This window comes from Megalops cyprinoides, chromosome 14 (assembly GCF_013368585.1).
Source record: "Megalops cyprinoides isolate fMegCyp1 chromosome 14, fMegCyp1.pri, whole genome shotgun sequence".
Classification (NCBI taxonomy): Eukaryota; Metazoa; Chordata; class Actinopteri; order Elopiformes; family Megalopidae; genus Megalops; species Megalops cyprinoides.
The window spans coordinates 17883854-17899901 of NC_050596.1; the positions used below are offsets into that span (position 1 = coordinate 17883854).

General features: G+C 44.6%; 1 protein-coding gene across 4 annotated transcripts in view; it reads left to right on the top strand.

The window, feature by feature from the left end:
* Nucleotides 1–16048, top strand: part of LOC118789496 (dedicator of cytokinesis protein 9-like) — a 58553-nt gene that overhangs the window by 19523 nt on the left and 22982 nt on the right. For all 4 annotated transcript variants that reach the window (XM_036545951.1, XM_036545948.1, XM_036545949.1 and 1 more), the window contains exons 6-26: nt 71–166; nt 646–780; nt 3895–4069; nt 5313–5365; nt 6476–6550; nt 6758–6898; nt 7273–7485; nt 8006–8128; nt 8437–8519; nt 9459–9581; nt 10005–10084; nt 10200–10387; nt 10965–11030; nt 11342–11434; nt 11838–11961; nt 12550–12668; nt 13089–13175; nt 13511–13600; nt 14632–14747; nt 15369–15438; nt 15538–15663. In XM_036545951.1, the coding sequence (XP_036401844.1) occupies nt 71–166; nt 646–780; nt 3895–4069; nt 5313–5365; nt 6476–6550; nt 6758–6898; nt 7273–7485; nt 8006–8128; nt 8437–8519; nt 9459–9581; nt 10005–10084; nt 10200–10387; nt 10965–11030; nt 11342–11434; nt 11838–11961; nt 12550–12668; nt 13089–13175; nt 13511–13600; nt 14632–14747; nt 15369–15438; nt 15538–15663 (2376 nt within the window). The remainder of the gene's footprint in view (nt 1–70; nt 167–645; nt 781–3894; nt 4070–5312; nt 5366–6475; nt 6551–6757; nt 6899–7272; nt 7486–8005; nt 8129–8436; nt 8520–9458; nt 9582–10004; nt 10085–10199; nt 10388–10964; nt 11031–11341; nt 11435–11837; nt 11962–12549; nt 12669–13088; nt 13176–13510; nt 13601–14631; nt 14748–15368; nt 15439–15537; nt 15664–16048) is intronic.

Here is a 16048-nt window from a genome sequence, read left to right on the forward strand (position 1 = left end):
TTCACACATGCATGCATATGTACGTAGGTGGGTGGACAGACTTATTATGGACTGTTTTGTGCTTTTCCAGGACACAGCGTCTTTGGGCTCACAGAAGGGAGGGGTCACCAAACAGGGCTGGCTCTACAAAGGCAACATGAACAGTGCCATCAGTGTGACCATGAGGGTAAGAGACCTAGCATTCCCCTACCACTCCCACATCAGGAAACCCTTCAGCAGCTGTGATGATGAAGATGACAATGATAATATGATGATGATGATGATATGTCATACATCACAAGCACCTTGCTGTGCCTTAAGGGGTATAAATACAGCGATAAATATGATGGTAACGCTTTCTCATAGAGCATAAGCACCTTGGCTGTGCCTTAATTGGTCCTCTCATTAGTTGCTCCTCACCTGTGCCTATGCTGTGTCGGTCACTACTGAGGTGTGGACAGGCTTCTGTGGCAGTTACTTGTCAGCATTTTCACTTCAGTTTATGCCCAAGTTCCACACAGAGAGGACACGTTGTTTAACCAACTCCGTATTGTGTCAGCCTGCCCCCCCGACAGTGTCCCTTATCCTGACCCAGTTTCTCTCTTCCTTATTTTGTAAAAGGGAAAGAATTTGTTGATTGTTTTTCCATTTTATTCTGCTGCCCAGTCCTTCAAGAGGAGATATTTCCACCTCACCCAGCTGGGAGATGGCTCCTACAACCTGAATTTCTACAAGGATGAGAAGATCTCCAAAGAGCCCAAAGGAACAATATTCCTTGACTCCTGTATGGGGGTTGTTCAGGTGATTTCTTTCAAATACTTTGCAAAGTGATCTGTGACTAGACTTTAACAGCTGTTGTAGCATTTCTGACAGCCCTCCATATGACACCAACTGACAGTTTTTGTACACAAATCCTTGGGTGCAGTTTTACAACCATATATACTTAGTATAGGATGTAGAATATTGTAAGATTTACAGTGCTGCAAGTACAGATGCCATCAATTAATGCATCAATACCAGCATTATGCTTATTAGGTGCCCTGTCATGCCAATAAATATTTTTCGTTATCTCTGATCCAAATCATAACACACATGAAGTCATGACTAGTGGTCAGATATGTGTGGGATGTCAACAGTCTGGAACCTCTATAAGTGCAGTTGTGATTCACTTCACACTATTGACACAACGATTGACATATGAGCATTAACTTTGCTTTTTTCTGGTGATCATTTACTGTTTATTCCTTACTGCTGAAAACAAAGTGACTGCAGACCTTAAACTCACATCTGCTTTGCTGCATATCAGTTGGTATTACACACACAGAATGAGCTCCTGTTCTCCTGTCTTTTCCTATCTCCCACTCTTCAGTTCTTCTGGCTGGAAAAGAATACACTATATGTACTGTAATTTTCTGTTGTCCCACTTTAGTTTTGGGACGATCTGCACAGGTCCGCTTTCCCAGCTTTCTCTGAAGGACTTTGGATGACCCAGTTTGCCTCGCATCATGGCATTTCCTCACTGTCAGCCCTCCTCTGGGCTCATTACGCGTGGCCTGTCTCTGTCCCATGCAGCTGAAGATATACGATTTGTTGGCAAGATAGTGTGACTCCAATTATAAACCACAACAGCCAGCCTGGAAGTGGATCTGCAGTTGATTTACTGTGGAATCTATGACAAATGGAGTGACGACACAGGGGCCTCCAGAATTCTTGCACCTCATTTTCTTCCAAAACTACAGTTCCTCCGACACGTTCTGTTCCTCCCAAAGCTCTCCCCCATCTGCCTTACAGCATGCCCACACCCACTTTGGATGACATCTTCCTGGCCAGCTGGAAACCTCAAGTTCCCTTCTTCCAAAACACTTCTCAGTTATGAGGGGTCTGGTGCCCCAGGAAACCCAATTAATTTGTCAACAGCTCCAGAGGGGAACTGTTTGCCATTTCGCCTGACCACATCCTTGGTCCCAGGTTGCCTTGAAGAAGGAAGAGAAAGCATCCAGTATTTCTCCCTTTTTATCCTGGAGCGCAAGCTATGAATTTTACCCAAGCAGGGCTGTGTGTGCAGAACACAAGGTCAGCATATTTTCTTCATTTGTGCAGTTGGGTCTTTAACAGCGCCAGCGGAGAGCGTGGGGCTGGTGTCCGAGGTGGACGCAGGCCAGCAGAATAATTTACACACCTCCTGCAGCTGCTGGAGCATAAAATCCCGATACGTAAACCTCAATGTTTCAGTGGCTCATTTGTCAACAGGGTTTATTTGTTTGATTAGTGAAAACAGGATAATGCACATCAGCCAGTGCATCAATGCACAGCATACTTAGCCTCCTAGGTCATTTTCATCTGTAATTCACTGGCAGGTGAACATGTACAGGTCAGCTGCAGGTTTACTGTAGGTGTCGCCTGGAATGTGACGACCGTATGGGAGGATACCTGGCTGCCTTGCTGTGTTAAAGCACACGTAGCACAATGGCTGGAGGCCTCAGAAACGTGCTGCTCCTCAGAAGAGTGTGATGAGCAGCCTCATCCCGCTAAGTGCCGCCTGAGTCAGAGGGGGAGGTGCATACGTGACCGGAAAGCTCTTATGTCTGTTTAATTTTAGTTTTGATTGACAGTCCCCCGGTGCTGGAGATCGCATGATGAGAGGAGCCATCTGGCTTCCTCTCGAGGCAGCGAAGCACCTCCTGCAATGATCTCTGCGCTGGGTGCATGGATTTCATGGATTATGAAAATTCCTCTCCCTCATGTTATTGTAATCGTCTCCTCTGCGGTTGAAACAAAACACTCAGCTGTAATTACCCTTGTGATATGATGAATTAGACATTTTTAATGTTGCCTGACGTTTTCTCCCTCGTAGTTGGTAATATGTGTAACAGAGAGGAGTCGGTTTACACAAGAATGGAGCTACTCTCCCTCTCAAAGAGCATCAGTATATGTGGCGATTGTCTGCCTGTCAAAGGCACAGTGTCGTGTGTGCAGTCAGACAAGGCTGATTGTGTGTTTTGGAAATATTGGAAATATTTGGAAGATGTTGTCAACAGCAGTGAGAACCCCCCCTCAGGGCAGAAGCATCTGCAGAGTTATGGCTGTGCAGCTCTGCTACTTTAGCCTTCTGCTCTGCTGGCTCATCTAAGCCCAATCCTTTTAATGATGCTGTGCCTCAGTGCTGGCTGCTTCTCTCTCTTTGTTATCGTCATGGAACCCATTTCACACTCTCCTTGGCCTGCTGTTTCCTCTGTGGCTCAGGGCATGGACGTGTTCCGGTTTTTTCTAGCAGAATTTTTTTTTTATTCAGGAATTTAATGTATTATCCAAGGCTCATATACCACATATATTAGTGGCACAGGCATGCTAGGGTCACTGCCTGCTCATTTCACTACCAAAATGTGAAGGTGTTGTGTCCTGATGCTTATCTTTTCATTAAATGCCACATGGGAAAAGAAAAACTTACTAATGTACATGGGTGGCCTTTTCCCCTCAGTTAGACCAAAACCACAGAAAACACCCAGGCAAACACCGTTTATCTAGTGGCTGAAGTTGCAAAAAACTGTTGTTCTGTGGTGAGTTGACATTTTTTGAATGTTAACCTTGGAGGATGATTTAGAACACCGGCGCTGGACCGGCGCTGTTCACCTTTTGCAATTTTGTTTTCAGATCTTGAAAGGTATCCTGTAATTCCAAAAAGAAATTAAACGGCAACATTACCCTCCCAAAGCTTTCCTCATTTTACATGCCAAAAATACAGTATGTGCTGTACCATCATACTATAGATGCAGTGTCCATGCAGACATTTGATCCATCACTCCCTGCCAAAGTTCTCCCTGCCAAACACGCCTTATAAAAAGTTAATACAGAATTTTAAATACATAGCAAGGTTTTTTTATGGGTTTTTGCTTCCTCTGCTCTGATTGGCTGCAGAACAACAAGGTGCGTCGTTTTGCCTTTGAGCTGAAGATGCAGGATAAGAGCACGTACCTGCTGGCTGCGGACAGCGAGGTGGAGATGGAGGAGTGGATCAGCACCCTCAACAAGATCCTCCACAGCAGCTTCGAGATGGCCATGCAGGAGAAGAGGAACGGGGACCTGCACGATGGTACGTGCGAGCATGCATATGTATGCATGTTCTTGTGAGTATGTGCGTGCATGCGTGCGTGCATGAGTGCGTTTGTGTTTGTGTGTGTGTGCACACGTGTGTGTGTGTGCTAATGTTAGACAAACTTAGCCACAATTGCATACAGCAAGAAAGAGATATTTGGAAGGTAAAGAGCATACTCTATAAAGGCCAGATACTGTAATGGAAAGAGCTGCTGGCACCGCAACAGTAGACACTGGCGAGAGAGTACCTTCTGCCCTCTGAAAGCAGGAATTAGAGTGATCTGAAAGTGCACTGCTCCATTTACTTTGTAATTTAATATTCATTCAGGTGTCCACCGCACAGGGGCTGGACAGAAGTGAGCAGCAAAAGAAAAGCTCCCAGCAGACAGTAAAACCTGTATCCACAGGAACATTAAGTTTAAAAATTTAGACTTTTAAATGATCTTATTGTCCTTTTGTCTATGCTTTGTGACTCATATTAAACTTTAACATAACAAAATGAATGCCAAAATCTCCATGCTTCAGTGTTCAACACAGAGGTATAGTGTATTTAATCACAGACAGCTGAAAGAGCCTCACAGCTGTAGATCAAAGATGCGCCATTATTAATGTGGCCGTTTGGGTGAAAGACAGTTTGGCTGCGGACGTGTCTAACAGGATAGCACATCATTAGCACTCCGGAGACTGTCTGTCAGTCAGTGTGGCATCAGACAGCGCTTAATCAGGACAGCAATCCATTTAGGAAACTGGCCACAAATTCTAGTCTTTCACAGCCCCCCTCATCACCCCCCTGTCTGGCTGCGGAGGTACTGCAGACCACCCAGACATTTTCCCCTACTCTCTGATCTGAGCTCTCAGCCAAGAGCCAGTGTGTCTGCTGTCTAATCTGACAAGCACTTCTATTCATTGTTGAAGAAGGTACTGTAATAACAACCCACTTGTGGGACTCTGTGATTTTATATCATGCAGAAATTCCTTTGTGATCTGTTTTCTTTCATTGTAAAATCTGTCCAGCATTAAAACAACTTGTAGGAGTGTGATCAGTCTGCAGAATTAAATTGTCTTGGCTTTTCCATGTGGCCTATAAGAAATGCCCATATCCCTGAGCACAGAAAAAGATGGTAAATAGTATATCTTTAACTACAGTTGGAATGCTCTGTTTAGATTAGTAGAGGAAATAGGGCAATGCTCTGGCATGTGTGCAATATACTTAAGAGTCTTAAGAAATTCTCTCATTACAGATGATGAGCTGGGAAAAGGAGACTGTTCCTCTGGGAGTTTAGACAGTTTTCAGGTAGGTCCTGTTTCTGCAAACGAACAGACTATGCACTGTTACCTGTCCCCTGCTCAAGCAAAGTATAAGTTATTTAAGCCCTGAAATCCTCTGGGAGTTGTACACAAACTCTGCATTGCTTATGCCCTGGAACTGTATCTCCTGATCAAGCTGCTGTGTGTTATTTTAGAATACGCCTTAGAATCTGAAGTGCAAAGTGAACTTGCCCTCTCAGCGTAGGATGACATGTTTACACAAGTCCTCATACACACGATCCTCATTTAGAAACTTCAGTTTAGTATCATAAAGCGTGCTCTGCGTGCTTGTGTGTCAGACTCATTAGGGCTTCAGTTTTAAATTCTGAAAAAAAATGAGGCTTGTCTTCTGTCTTCCTAATAATTTCGTATAAAGTTCCTAACTGGTTTTGCCTTCCAAAACATGAAGTAAATGGAGACTCAAAATCTGTCTGGAAGAAGATCCTATAAGTCAGCTTATTTGAGAGAGAATGACTCCATGTGATTTCACTCAGTGTGTGCTATGGGCCAGACCATCAGTAACACAGAGCAGCTTTCCAGTGGAAATGTGCTGTGCTGTGAAAAGCCTGTCCGTCTGTCTGTCACACAGAGACGCGCCCATGCGTGTCTGTCAGGACAGGGGACGTGGCAGTCTTGTGACAGCGTTAGTTTGCGGCCCACTAATTTGACAGGCAGCTTAATGACTCGCTGTGCTGTTGCCCCACCGCCAGGCCGCAATGTGTCAGTGGCTCTGTCACCCCCCCTGCGTACCTTGACGTCCGCCAGACTTCCACCACCTCACCCCCACCCCCCTGTCCCCTCTCTTAGCAGTGAGGTGACTGCCCCCTGGGAGATGGGATGGGGGGGAGGCAGGTGTGACAACCTATTGTGACAGACACTTCTGCTCCATGCTGTGCCTCTGACACACTTATGTGCACTTTCCTGCTCTGAAAGGAATCCCTAGCCAGAGCCAGAATGCAGACCCAGATAACATTTCAGCACTCTTCTGCAGGACTTGGAAAAACTGAAAACTCCCTTGGAAACATCTTGCGTGCAGTGTGTCTTGATTAAATGGAATATAACTGCTGACTCTGGTCTTGGTTCCATTCTCTGTCAGAGCGCAAGGGACATCGAATCCAGAATGAGGAGTGAGACCAGGCTGAAGCTGTTCACGCTGGACCCAGACACACAGGTCAATAAATCAACCTGACTGCGTGATAATCAAGTGCTAGAGCACAGTCAATTAAAAGCTCTTATTGCCGTCTTTTTACCAAAGTAACAGTACAGATGTGTTTAGCCTTTAATGCCCTTTAACCCCATTTAAATCCAAATGAATTGCCCTGCCTTCACTTACGCTTGGATGAGAGCCATGACTCTCTTTGTTTTTGTACTACCTCAGAAACTGGACTTCTCAGGAATGGAGCTGGACATTAAGCCATTTGAAGAGAAGTTTGGCAAGCGCATTTTGGTGAACTGCAATGACTTGTCCTTCAACCTCCAAAGCTGTGTGGCCGAAAATGAGGAGGGACCAACTACCAATGTAGGTGTCACCTTTACCTGATACCTAGGTTGCCCTCAAGGCATGTTGCGTTCAGCAGTAGTAATTTGTTTCACACGTTGCCAGGTTTCATAGCTTTTGGTGTTACAACTGCAGACTTGATATCTCTCCATGTAAAATCAATACTTGCTGTCACACACACACACACACACACACACACACACACACACAAACACTGCAGGCCAGCGTCGTGTCCTAGGTCAGTCCAACTCCCCTCCCTCCTATAGGGTGACTGATGTGTGGTATTTATGCTTGGTTTAAACCTGTGTTCATTTCTAACACTGTAAACATATCACACTATGTCTAGAAAATGTGCCAAGCTTCATGGTGATTCTTCTTACTGTTTTTTTTTTTAGGTGGAGCCATTTTATGTCACCTTGTCACTTTTTGACATCCAAAACGGCAGGAAGATCTCGTCTGACTTCCACGTGGATCTTAACCACGCCTCTGTCCGGCAGATGGTGTCCAGTCCCAACAGCCAGCACATGAACGGGGGCGGAGACACCCTGTCTGGGGGGCAGAGGCTGGTCAACGGGCTGCCAGAGTGCATGCTGCAGTATCCCAGACAGGTTGGCCTATAGAGTGTCCACATTAGAACATCTCTGACACCTCAGTCATTTCACCAGCACCATACAGTGGACATTAATCCCTGGGCTCGTAGTTACTTGCGAACCCTTGCCTGTCCATATTATTTCAACTTCATGTGGTAGGTTGGATGTGTACAGTATATGTCAGTGAACAGACATAATATGAACATTCAGGGGTTTTAGTGAATACATTTCATACCTTTGTCTTCTCCGTGGGACATGTGTTCTTCCACATCTTCACGGTAGAAAATTCCTTTTAATCTGAGATAAAGTGCAGGTGTCCAGATGTAATGTGATTCTGCATGTTGGCGGATTTGTGGCGCGATTGTTCGATGGGGACGAACTAATCCTATTGTTGATTGTATCTGGGTCTCAATGCGAGAAGCTTCCAGTGTCACTCTCCTGTAGACAGGGGAGATTAGAGTGTTCATTTTGTGACTACTTCAGTGAGATCAGCGGACACTGTGTCTCATACTCTCTTTCCTGTTTATCCTGCTCTCAGGGGGTGTTCTCAGTGACCTGTCCCCACCCGGACATATTCCTCGTGGCCCGCATTGAGAAGGTCTTGCAGGGGGGAATCACGCACTGTGCCGAACCTTACATGAAGAACTCAGACGCCACCAAGGTGCGATCATGAGTGACCCAGTAATTATATGTGAGGTTTCTGTGTGTTTCAGAAGTCCACGCAATTGCCAATAAACAATAAACTTTTTCTGGGTATTAGCCATATTCTTGTACTTTTGTAACTGTATGCAAAACTATATTGGAAAAAGTACTGCTTATTAAGAAGTAATATGTAATATGAATTTCAATGTGCTGTTTAGAAATATTGGCAAAGCAGGGCATTTCAGTTGGATATGCTAAACTAATCTGTACCTCTTTCCTCTCAAAAAAACACTCCGGATTTACATCCTTGTTGCCATTATCCATCAGGCTGCACAGAAGGTGTTGAAAAATGCCAAACTGGCCTGCAGCCGATTGGGCCAGTACAGGATGCCTTTTGCCTGGGCAGCCAGGTAAGACTCATATCTGGCCCCTCACCATATTTTCCATATGATGAAGCAGTTACTTCACAGAAGCATCATAGGAGGAAAATTCTTGGAGAGGCAGCCAGTTTACAATGTGAAGGATCCTGTCAAAATGTGGGTTCAGAACATTTTTATGGTTTTTACTGTGCACCTGAATGAGCCACTCAGATTATCTTGCAGGAAGTTCCCTCCCATTCCTGGATATACACAGTCTTGTGGGTTTTAGACATACCTTGTGACTAGCAGCTTGACAATTGGTTGCTGGAATGTCAGGGGGATTCAGCCGCTCATCCAATCAACAGCTCCATTCAAGTACTTCAGACCTGAGCAAAAGCAGAACACTCAGGATGCGGCTCCCCAGTGAAGCACTCTGCTTTAATGAATTAACAGGCGGGGCAGAGCTGGCACATTTCACCACAGTGTATTTTTAAGGGTCCCTACAGGTGTGTAAGAGGTATGATTGTAAGTGTGACTTTCATTCTGACCATATCTCAGAAATCCATTCCAGTGGTAGGACCATTCAGATTACATTTAAATGTTCTGTGCTTGTTTTCCCCTGCCGAAAGGAAAACCCTTTCCATTACACAGTAAATGGCCTGAAATTTGAAGATGATTTTCATTTCACAGCTAGTTACTGCTCTGCGGAGAGCTGTGGAAACAACTCTGTGTCCTTCATGCTCTGGAAGAGGGTAGATGTGTCACAGGATGCCATTTGTCTTTCGACATGCTTTTCATCCACATTTTGCTGAGGAGCTGCAGCAGGAAATCTGAGAGAGTGGAAAACCGCTCTAACTCTTGTCAAACAATTAAGCCCGAAAGGCCCGGCAGAACATTAGGAAAGCTTTGTTCCGAGCAGGAAGTTGAATGCGGGATGTGTGAAGCTTTGTTGGCATCAACAGAAATCTTGTTTCGTTTCTCTGTTGCAAGGCCTGTGTTCAAAGACGCATCGGGGAACCTGGACAAGGCCGCCCGCTTCTCGGCAATCTACAGGCAGGACAGCAGCAAGCTGTCAAATGAAGACATGTTCAAACTCCTGGCGGATTTCAGAAAGTTAGTATGTGTGGTGAATACCTTTAAACTTTGGACCTTCCTCATGGGTCACTTTTGTTTCCCTCTTCCCTTTGCAGGAAACACCTGCATCAATGGAGCATCAATATAGGAGATATAGTTCTTTATTAAGTGTCATTATTATTATTAGCTATATCTATAATATGTTTATCACTTTCCCACTTTGGATTGTGAAGCAGATAATCAAAAGTCAACAATCAAGCCTTCAGGGAGATATGTTCTGGGGTGTTTTGGATTAGGGATTGCATCCACCACATGTTTGCCCTAAGGCTTCCCTTTGCCTACACAAATATGTTTTCACTACTCACTCCGTCCATGGCAGAGTTCCCAGCCCAACAGTCTGTTTCACATATCGTCTAAGATGAGAGAGGCTGGAATTGGTTCTCACTTACCTTTCTTCCTCAGGCCAGAAAAGATGGCCAAGCTTCCTGTCATCTTAGGAAACCTGGATGTGACCATCGACAGCGTTGCTCCAGACTTGACAAGTATGATCTCCTAGTTCAGCACATGCTGGAAACATTAAGGCTCCTCCTACCTCAGGAGAGTGATCTCATGATCTCATTGTGGTGCCTTGTGTTTCTGTCCCTCTCTGCGTTGCAGACTGCGTCACCTCCTCCTACATTCCCGTGAGGCAGTTCGAGAACAATGGGAAGACCAGCGTATTGTTTGAGTTGGAGGAGTTTGTTCCCTGCATAGCTAAGTGCTCCCAGCCTTTTACCACCTACAACAACCACCTCTACGTATACCCCAAGCACCTCAAGTACGACAGCCAAAAGTCTTTTGCCAAGGTAAGGGCCATAGCCGAAACTGCATGGTGTGCAGCACATTAGGAAAACACCCTGGCTGCTGTAGAGTGATAAATAATTTGGACCATGTACTGTGTATGTGTGTATGTGTTTAGTCTAATCAAGGACGTCTAAGTGAAAGAGAGCTCAACAGAGGCAGTCCTGTGTATCGGCAAGATTTTTCTTCTTAGATTTTTTTGTTTCCTTGTTGAGTTATAAGCCATACTATCTAATTGTTAATATCAGTATGTAAACGTACAAAAAAGACACTAAGACTAAGGAAGAAAACTAAGGACGAATAGTATTTTATGAAGAGTGACCCAGGTTTAAAGTACATCGAAGTATTTTAAATAGCTTCCAGATGAAATGAAAAACTGAGATTTGATGTTACACAGCAAAGTGGAATGCCTGTGTCAGTGAGGTCACACTCAAAAATTAACTAAAGAAAGTTAAAGGAATCAATGGAAGGAAAAGACCTAAAAGTGCTCTTGCCTGCCAGCAGCAAATGAGTGTAGCAGAACCGTTCCTCTAAGTGGGTCAGCTATATGTAGTTTTTCCCTCTCCCTCTGTCTCTCCTTAGGCGAGGAACATAGCTGTCTGCATCGAGTTCAAGGACACCGATGAGGAGGAGGCTCAGCCGCTCAGGGTATGCCCCTGTCGCTTGCCCCTTATCACCATCTGCAGGACTCGCCTCAGAACACTGATCAGTAGTTTGCCTTTCAGTTGTCATTAAAGTATATAGTTGTCATTTGAATTTGAAATTTGGTCTAAGTTTTATGGTGAGAATCCGCTGGGAACCTTTTCCATTGGATGCACCAAGCACACACCAAGCCAATGGCCCTTACTGGGCTGAATTATAAATGCTTTAACTGTCCAACAAAATACTTTCCCTGGGGTTCATTTTGTAATTCACCAGCAATTGGTGCCATTTAATTGTCCCTTGTTCTGACTTTGCAGTGTATCTATGGTAGACCGGGGGGACCTTTGTTTGTCAAGAGCGCATTTGCTGCAGTGCTACATCACCATCAGAACCCAGAGTTCTATGATGAGGTAAGCAGAGGACGGATTCAGCGTAGTGTTTGATTTGGCCCTGCTTCACTGTGAACAGGGTGTGGGTTACAGTCTCCATTGTCCAGTACTCATGCTGGCTCAGGAATATGCGTACTGTAAGCAAACAGGGTCCTGAAATGAGGATGCGGGTTAATCTTTGTTCCTTATTGTCGAAACAATTAGCCCGCATTGTTTCCCCAGTCTACAGTTTAATACTAACAGGAAGTTCGCCCGTGTTTGACAGTATTTCCATATCTAGCCCCAGTTACAGTGAAAGAGACAATCGCAATGTTCAGATCACAGTTTGTGTCAGGGGATCTCCCCTGTGGATGATGGATGGTAAGATTATACACAAGGGCTTTGTTGTTAACTGAATGGGACTATTTTTGTTCTCATCTCTCAGTTCAAGATTGAGCTTCCCACCCAGATCAGCGAGAAACATCACCTGCTATTCACCTTCTTCCACATCAGCTGCGATAGCAACAGCAAGGCCAGTACCAAGAAGAGGGACCTGGTGGAGACACAAGGTGGGCCTCACTGACTCAAAATAGCAGATTGCATTATATGCATTTAGCAGACGCTCTTATCCAGAACGACTTCCAGCACAATAGAACAGATGTCCTGTCCTGTGTCCTTCTGTTTTACTGAAATGAATGTGTGAATATGAAGGTACCAGTCAAAAGTTTAGACACACCTGATTAATATAATAGGAAACATGCATTCAAAGACATTTTGATCTACAGACGTATGCTTAAATGCTTGAAATTTGTTTGTCAGCCAGATATAAATAGTGAAGTTGATACCTATGAATTTCTTTCCAAAATATTTGATTTTAAAAAAATGGCTACTTTGAAGAACCTAAGTTTTGATTTGTTGAACAGTTTTTTGGTCACTGCATAATTCCATTTTATTTATTTATTTATTATTTCATAGTTTTCATGTCATTACTGTTATTCTAAAATGTGGAAAATAATAAAAATAAAGAAAAACCCTTCGCTGAGTAGGTGTTGCAAGACTTTTAACTGGTACTTTAGGTGGCTTGTGGCCCTGTGGGTCTATGCCTGTGTCTTCTGTCCTGCGGTGAGTTGACAAGGTCTGCTCTCCCTTGCCTGCAGTGGGCTATGCCTGGCTCCCCTTGCTGAAGGATGGCAGGGTCATCTTGAACGAGCAGCACATCCCTGTGGCTGCCAACCTGCCTGCAGGCTACCTCAGCTCTCAGGAAGGTGTCGTCAAGGTAACGTCCATCTCTGATGGGTTTGGGGTGTAGGGGCCATATTGTTGAGGCCCAAGCCTTTGTTTAGTCTCCTTCAATTTTTTTTTTAAATTAGAAGTTGTAACGTGAGTTTGTACATGTAATTACATGCAGTCAGTTTGTGTGTGTGTGTGTGTGTGTGTGTGTGTGTACAAATGTGTGGCAGTTTGCAGTTTCTCTTGTTTACTGTGTGATTATTGATGTTGGCATTCACTGTATTTTGATTTGTTTGCATTGATGCAGTTGTTGTTGGCACTTACATTCATTGCAATAAATGAATGACTACCTCTCATGTGATCAGATCATTAAATTCAGATCAGCCACTTTATGCTATTTTGTCCTACTCCTGCTGGTTAAGATGTGACACTTACTGCTTGATATTGTGTCTGTTGTGAACGGCAGCACTCTGGGCCTGAAATCAAATGGGTCGATGGCGGCAAGCCTTTGTTCAAGGTGTCCACACACCTTGTCTCCACTATCTACACTCAGGTCAGTAATGTTTGTGGAGCTGGTCAGCTGATGACTGTATCTGTAATGAACACATAATTCAGTAAGGGTAGGTAAGACTATGCAATTTAAATGGCAAACAATAAGGCTACAGTCGGCAGCAGTCTTATTGAAGGTATCAAATTAACAGTAAAAGGCTGCTTTTAATTTTTTGTGTCTCTTAGTACTTCTTTCTTGCTTTGTTGCTCTGTGCATTGTGTTTTTGTCTTTAATTTCCTTTTGTACGAAATAACACTGAAACTTACAGTATTCCCAACTCTATCAGTGCTTTGTAGAAGACACGGAATCATGGCTCTGTGCTTTCTTTTCTTCCACAGGATCAACATTTGCACAATTTCTTCCACCACTGTCAGAGCCTGCAGTGCGCGGGCCTGCCATCAGGAGGGGAGCTGGTCAAGTACCTGAAGGTAAAGCCGAGGCAGTGACAGTGGCTCAGAATGAGAAGGGGACCGTAATGGTGACAGTGGCTCAGAATGAGAAGGGGACCGTAATGGTGACGGTGGCTCAGAATGGGAAGGTGACCGTAACGGTGAGGGTGGCTCAGAATGAGAAGGGGACCGTAATGGTGACAGTGGCAGTGTCTGATGCCCTGCAATAGTGACAGAGATTGATGATGTCACCTGTTTCGGTACTCACCCTGCCTGTGACTGCCTCATTGCTCGATGGGCACTGATCCCTTTTCACCCCCCAAGTTCCACCACCCCGCCACTGTCTCCCACGTCACTGCCACACTGCCATTCCCATACTCCAGGATGCCATAAAACCCGGGTGTTTACTCCGGCCCCCCTGCAGCACAGACCAAACAGGCCTCTCACAGCACGCTGGCATTCGCCATTGTCCCTGGCAGTGGCAACCACACATAGAGGGCTGCAACGCTTGAGCCTCTCGGGAGCTGAAGAGTAAACACGCATGTCCGGCCCAACAATGGGCCCGAGGGTCACGTGCAGGTTCAGACATGCCAGAGATGCTCACTGGACGTTTGCCAAATGACTCAGCCGACTCTCGGGTTATCGCTGCATGTCTGCTGATGCACCGATAGCCCTCTTTACATTACTGCAGGAACTGAGCAATCAGGCATCTCCCCCATTGCCTGCCTTTTACAGGTGTGTCCTGTTATTCCTGTGGAGACTCTCATATCCTGTTGAGCATATATTTACTGTGTTTTTGTTCTCCTGGGTGGGACTCGCCACTAAGTATTTTATCAGAAATACCATCTGAAAAGAGGATATTGAGGGAGAGAGAAGGGGGTGAAATGTGTACTCTGCGCAGAAAATGCTTTGAAAGTTTTGAGGCGCTGGTGCTTATCCCATCTTAATACTATAGGGGATGTTCGGAATGTTTTTAATCTATGTTGAGCTGCAATAGCCCGCTGGCTGTCACTATATATCAACACTGTGGGAACATACAGTTCAATAAACTGTTTGTCTCTCCTCTGCAGAGCCTCCACGCCATGGAGAGTCATGTGATGATCAACTTCCTGCCTACTGTCCTCAACCAGCTATTCCGCGTGCTCACCGGTGCCACCCACGAGGACGTGGCAGTCAACGTCACCAGGCAAGACGTCACGTCTTTTTGTCAGGACAGTATGGGCTTCCCCCAAGGTTATTTGGTGGAATCTGGAAAGGCACAAATTGCTTCCTGACTAAAAAAAAAAAAAAAATCAGAAATTTAACATGATCTTCCTTACGCCAGGTCAGGAACCCATATAGCTGAAGAAATCTAAAAAAATTTTTTTTTATTAATTAATGGAAGTTTCCTGTAATTTTAAAGGTACCACTTCAGATTACACTGAATAATGGGTCCTCTCAACTGATGTTTTTATTTTTATGTACCAAACCCTTTTTAGCATTTCTGAATCTAGATTGAATACAGCAGTGGCCATTCAGCCTGACATATAGCCTGCAATTAGTTGTCTTACCAGGACATAATGCACAAGTCAAATTGGTGACTAACCATTTTGCTTTTTTTGGAAATTGACCATGTTGCAAATCATATGCACTGTTTGCTAAACCAATACCAGAGTGTGAGTAAGAGTTAGCAGTCCCATAATGTTGCTTTAGTATGTCCATGGGGCATAGCAAAGCTCACTTCAACCATGCATAGGCATGCTTTATGTGACCAGAGCCCTACAACTCTGTCTGACCCCTGACCTCTGTGGCTCCTTTGTCTTCTCAGAGTCATGATTCACATAGTCTCCCAGTGCCATGAGGAGGGGTTAGAGCACTGCCTGCGGTCTTACATGAAGGTGAGCATTTTTACCCTCTGCCTCTGCTCCAGTAAAGCCTCAGTGCTCTCGAGCATTCAGTCAAACACAGTGTGCACGCTTTCTTCCCTGTCTCCTCAGTATGTGTTTAAAACGGAGCCGTACACAGCCACCAGCTTGAAGACGGTGCACGAGGAGCTGGCCAAAGCAATGACTGCCATCCTCAAGCCTTCCACAGACTTCCTCACCAGCAACAAGCTGCTCAAGGTAGCCCTCACCCAGCATCGTCGGGTTTTCAGTGGGGTGCTGTTACATAATGATTTTATCCTGTATGTTCACAATGGGGTTGACGTATACAATATTTCCAACTATTCATTAACTCGATGAGTAGATTTTTTTGACATAATTCACAGCATAACTCAAGAGGAGATGACAGGGAGATGCTCCCATTTGTAATTGTAATATAATGCAACAGTTTTACTTTTGTTTAGTCAAAAATAATGAAATGGGGCCTTAACAGGAGAGAAACTGCTCTGTGAAAACAGAATAAAATACATTTTTATTTGTATTTCAAAGGAGCTTAAGAACTCTGTTATACTCTTCAGATTTATGTTTCCACTCTCAAATAAAGGGATCAATTGCTAGGCCAAAT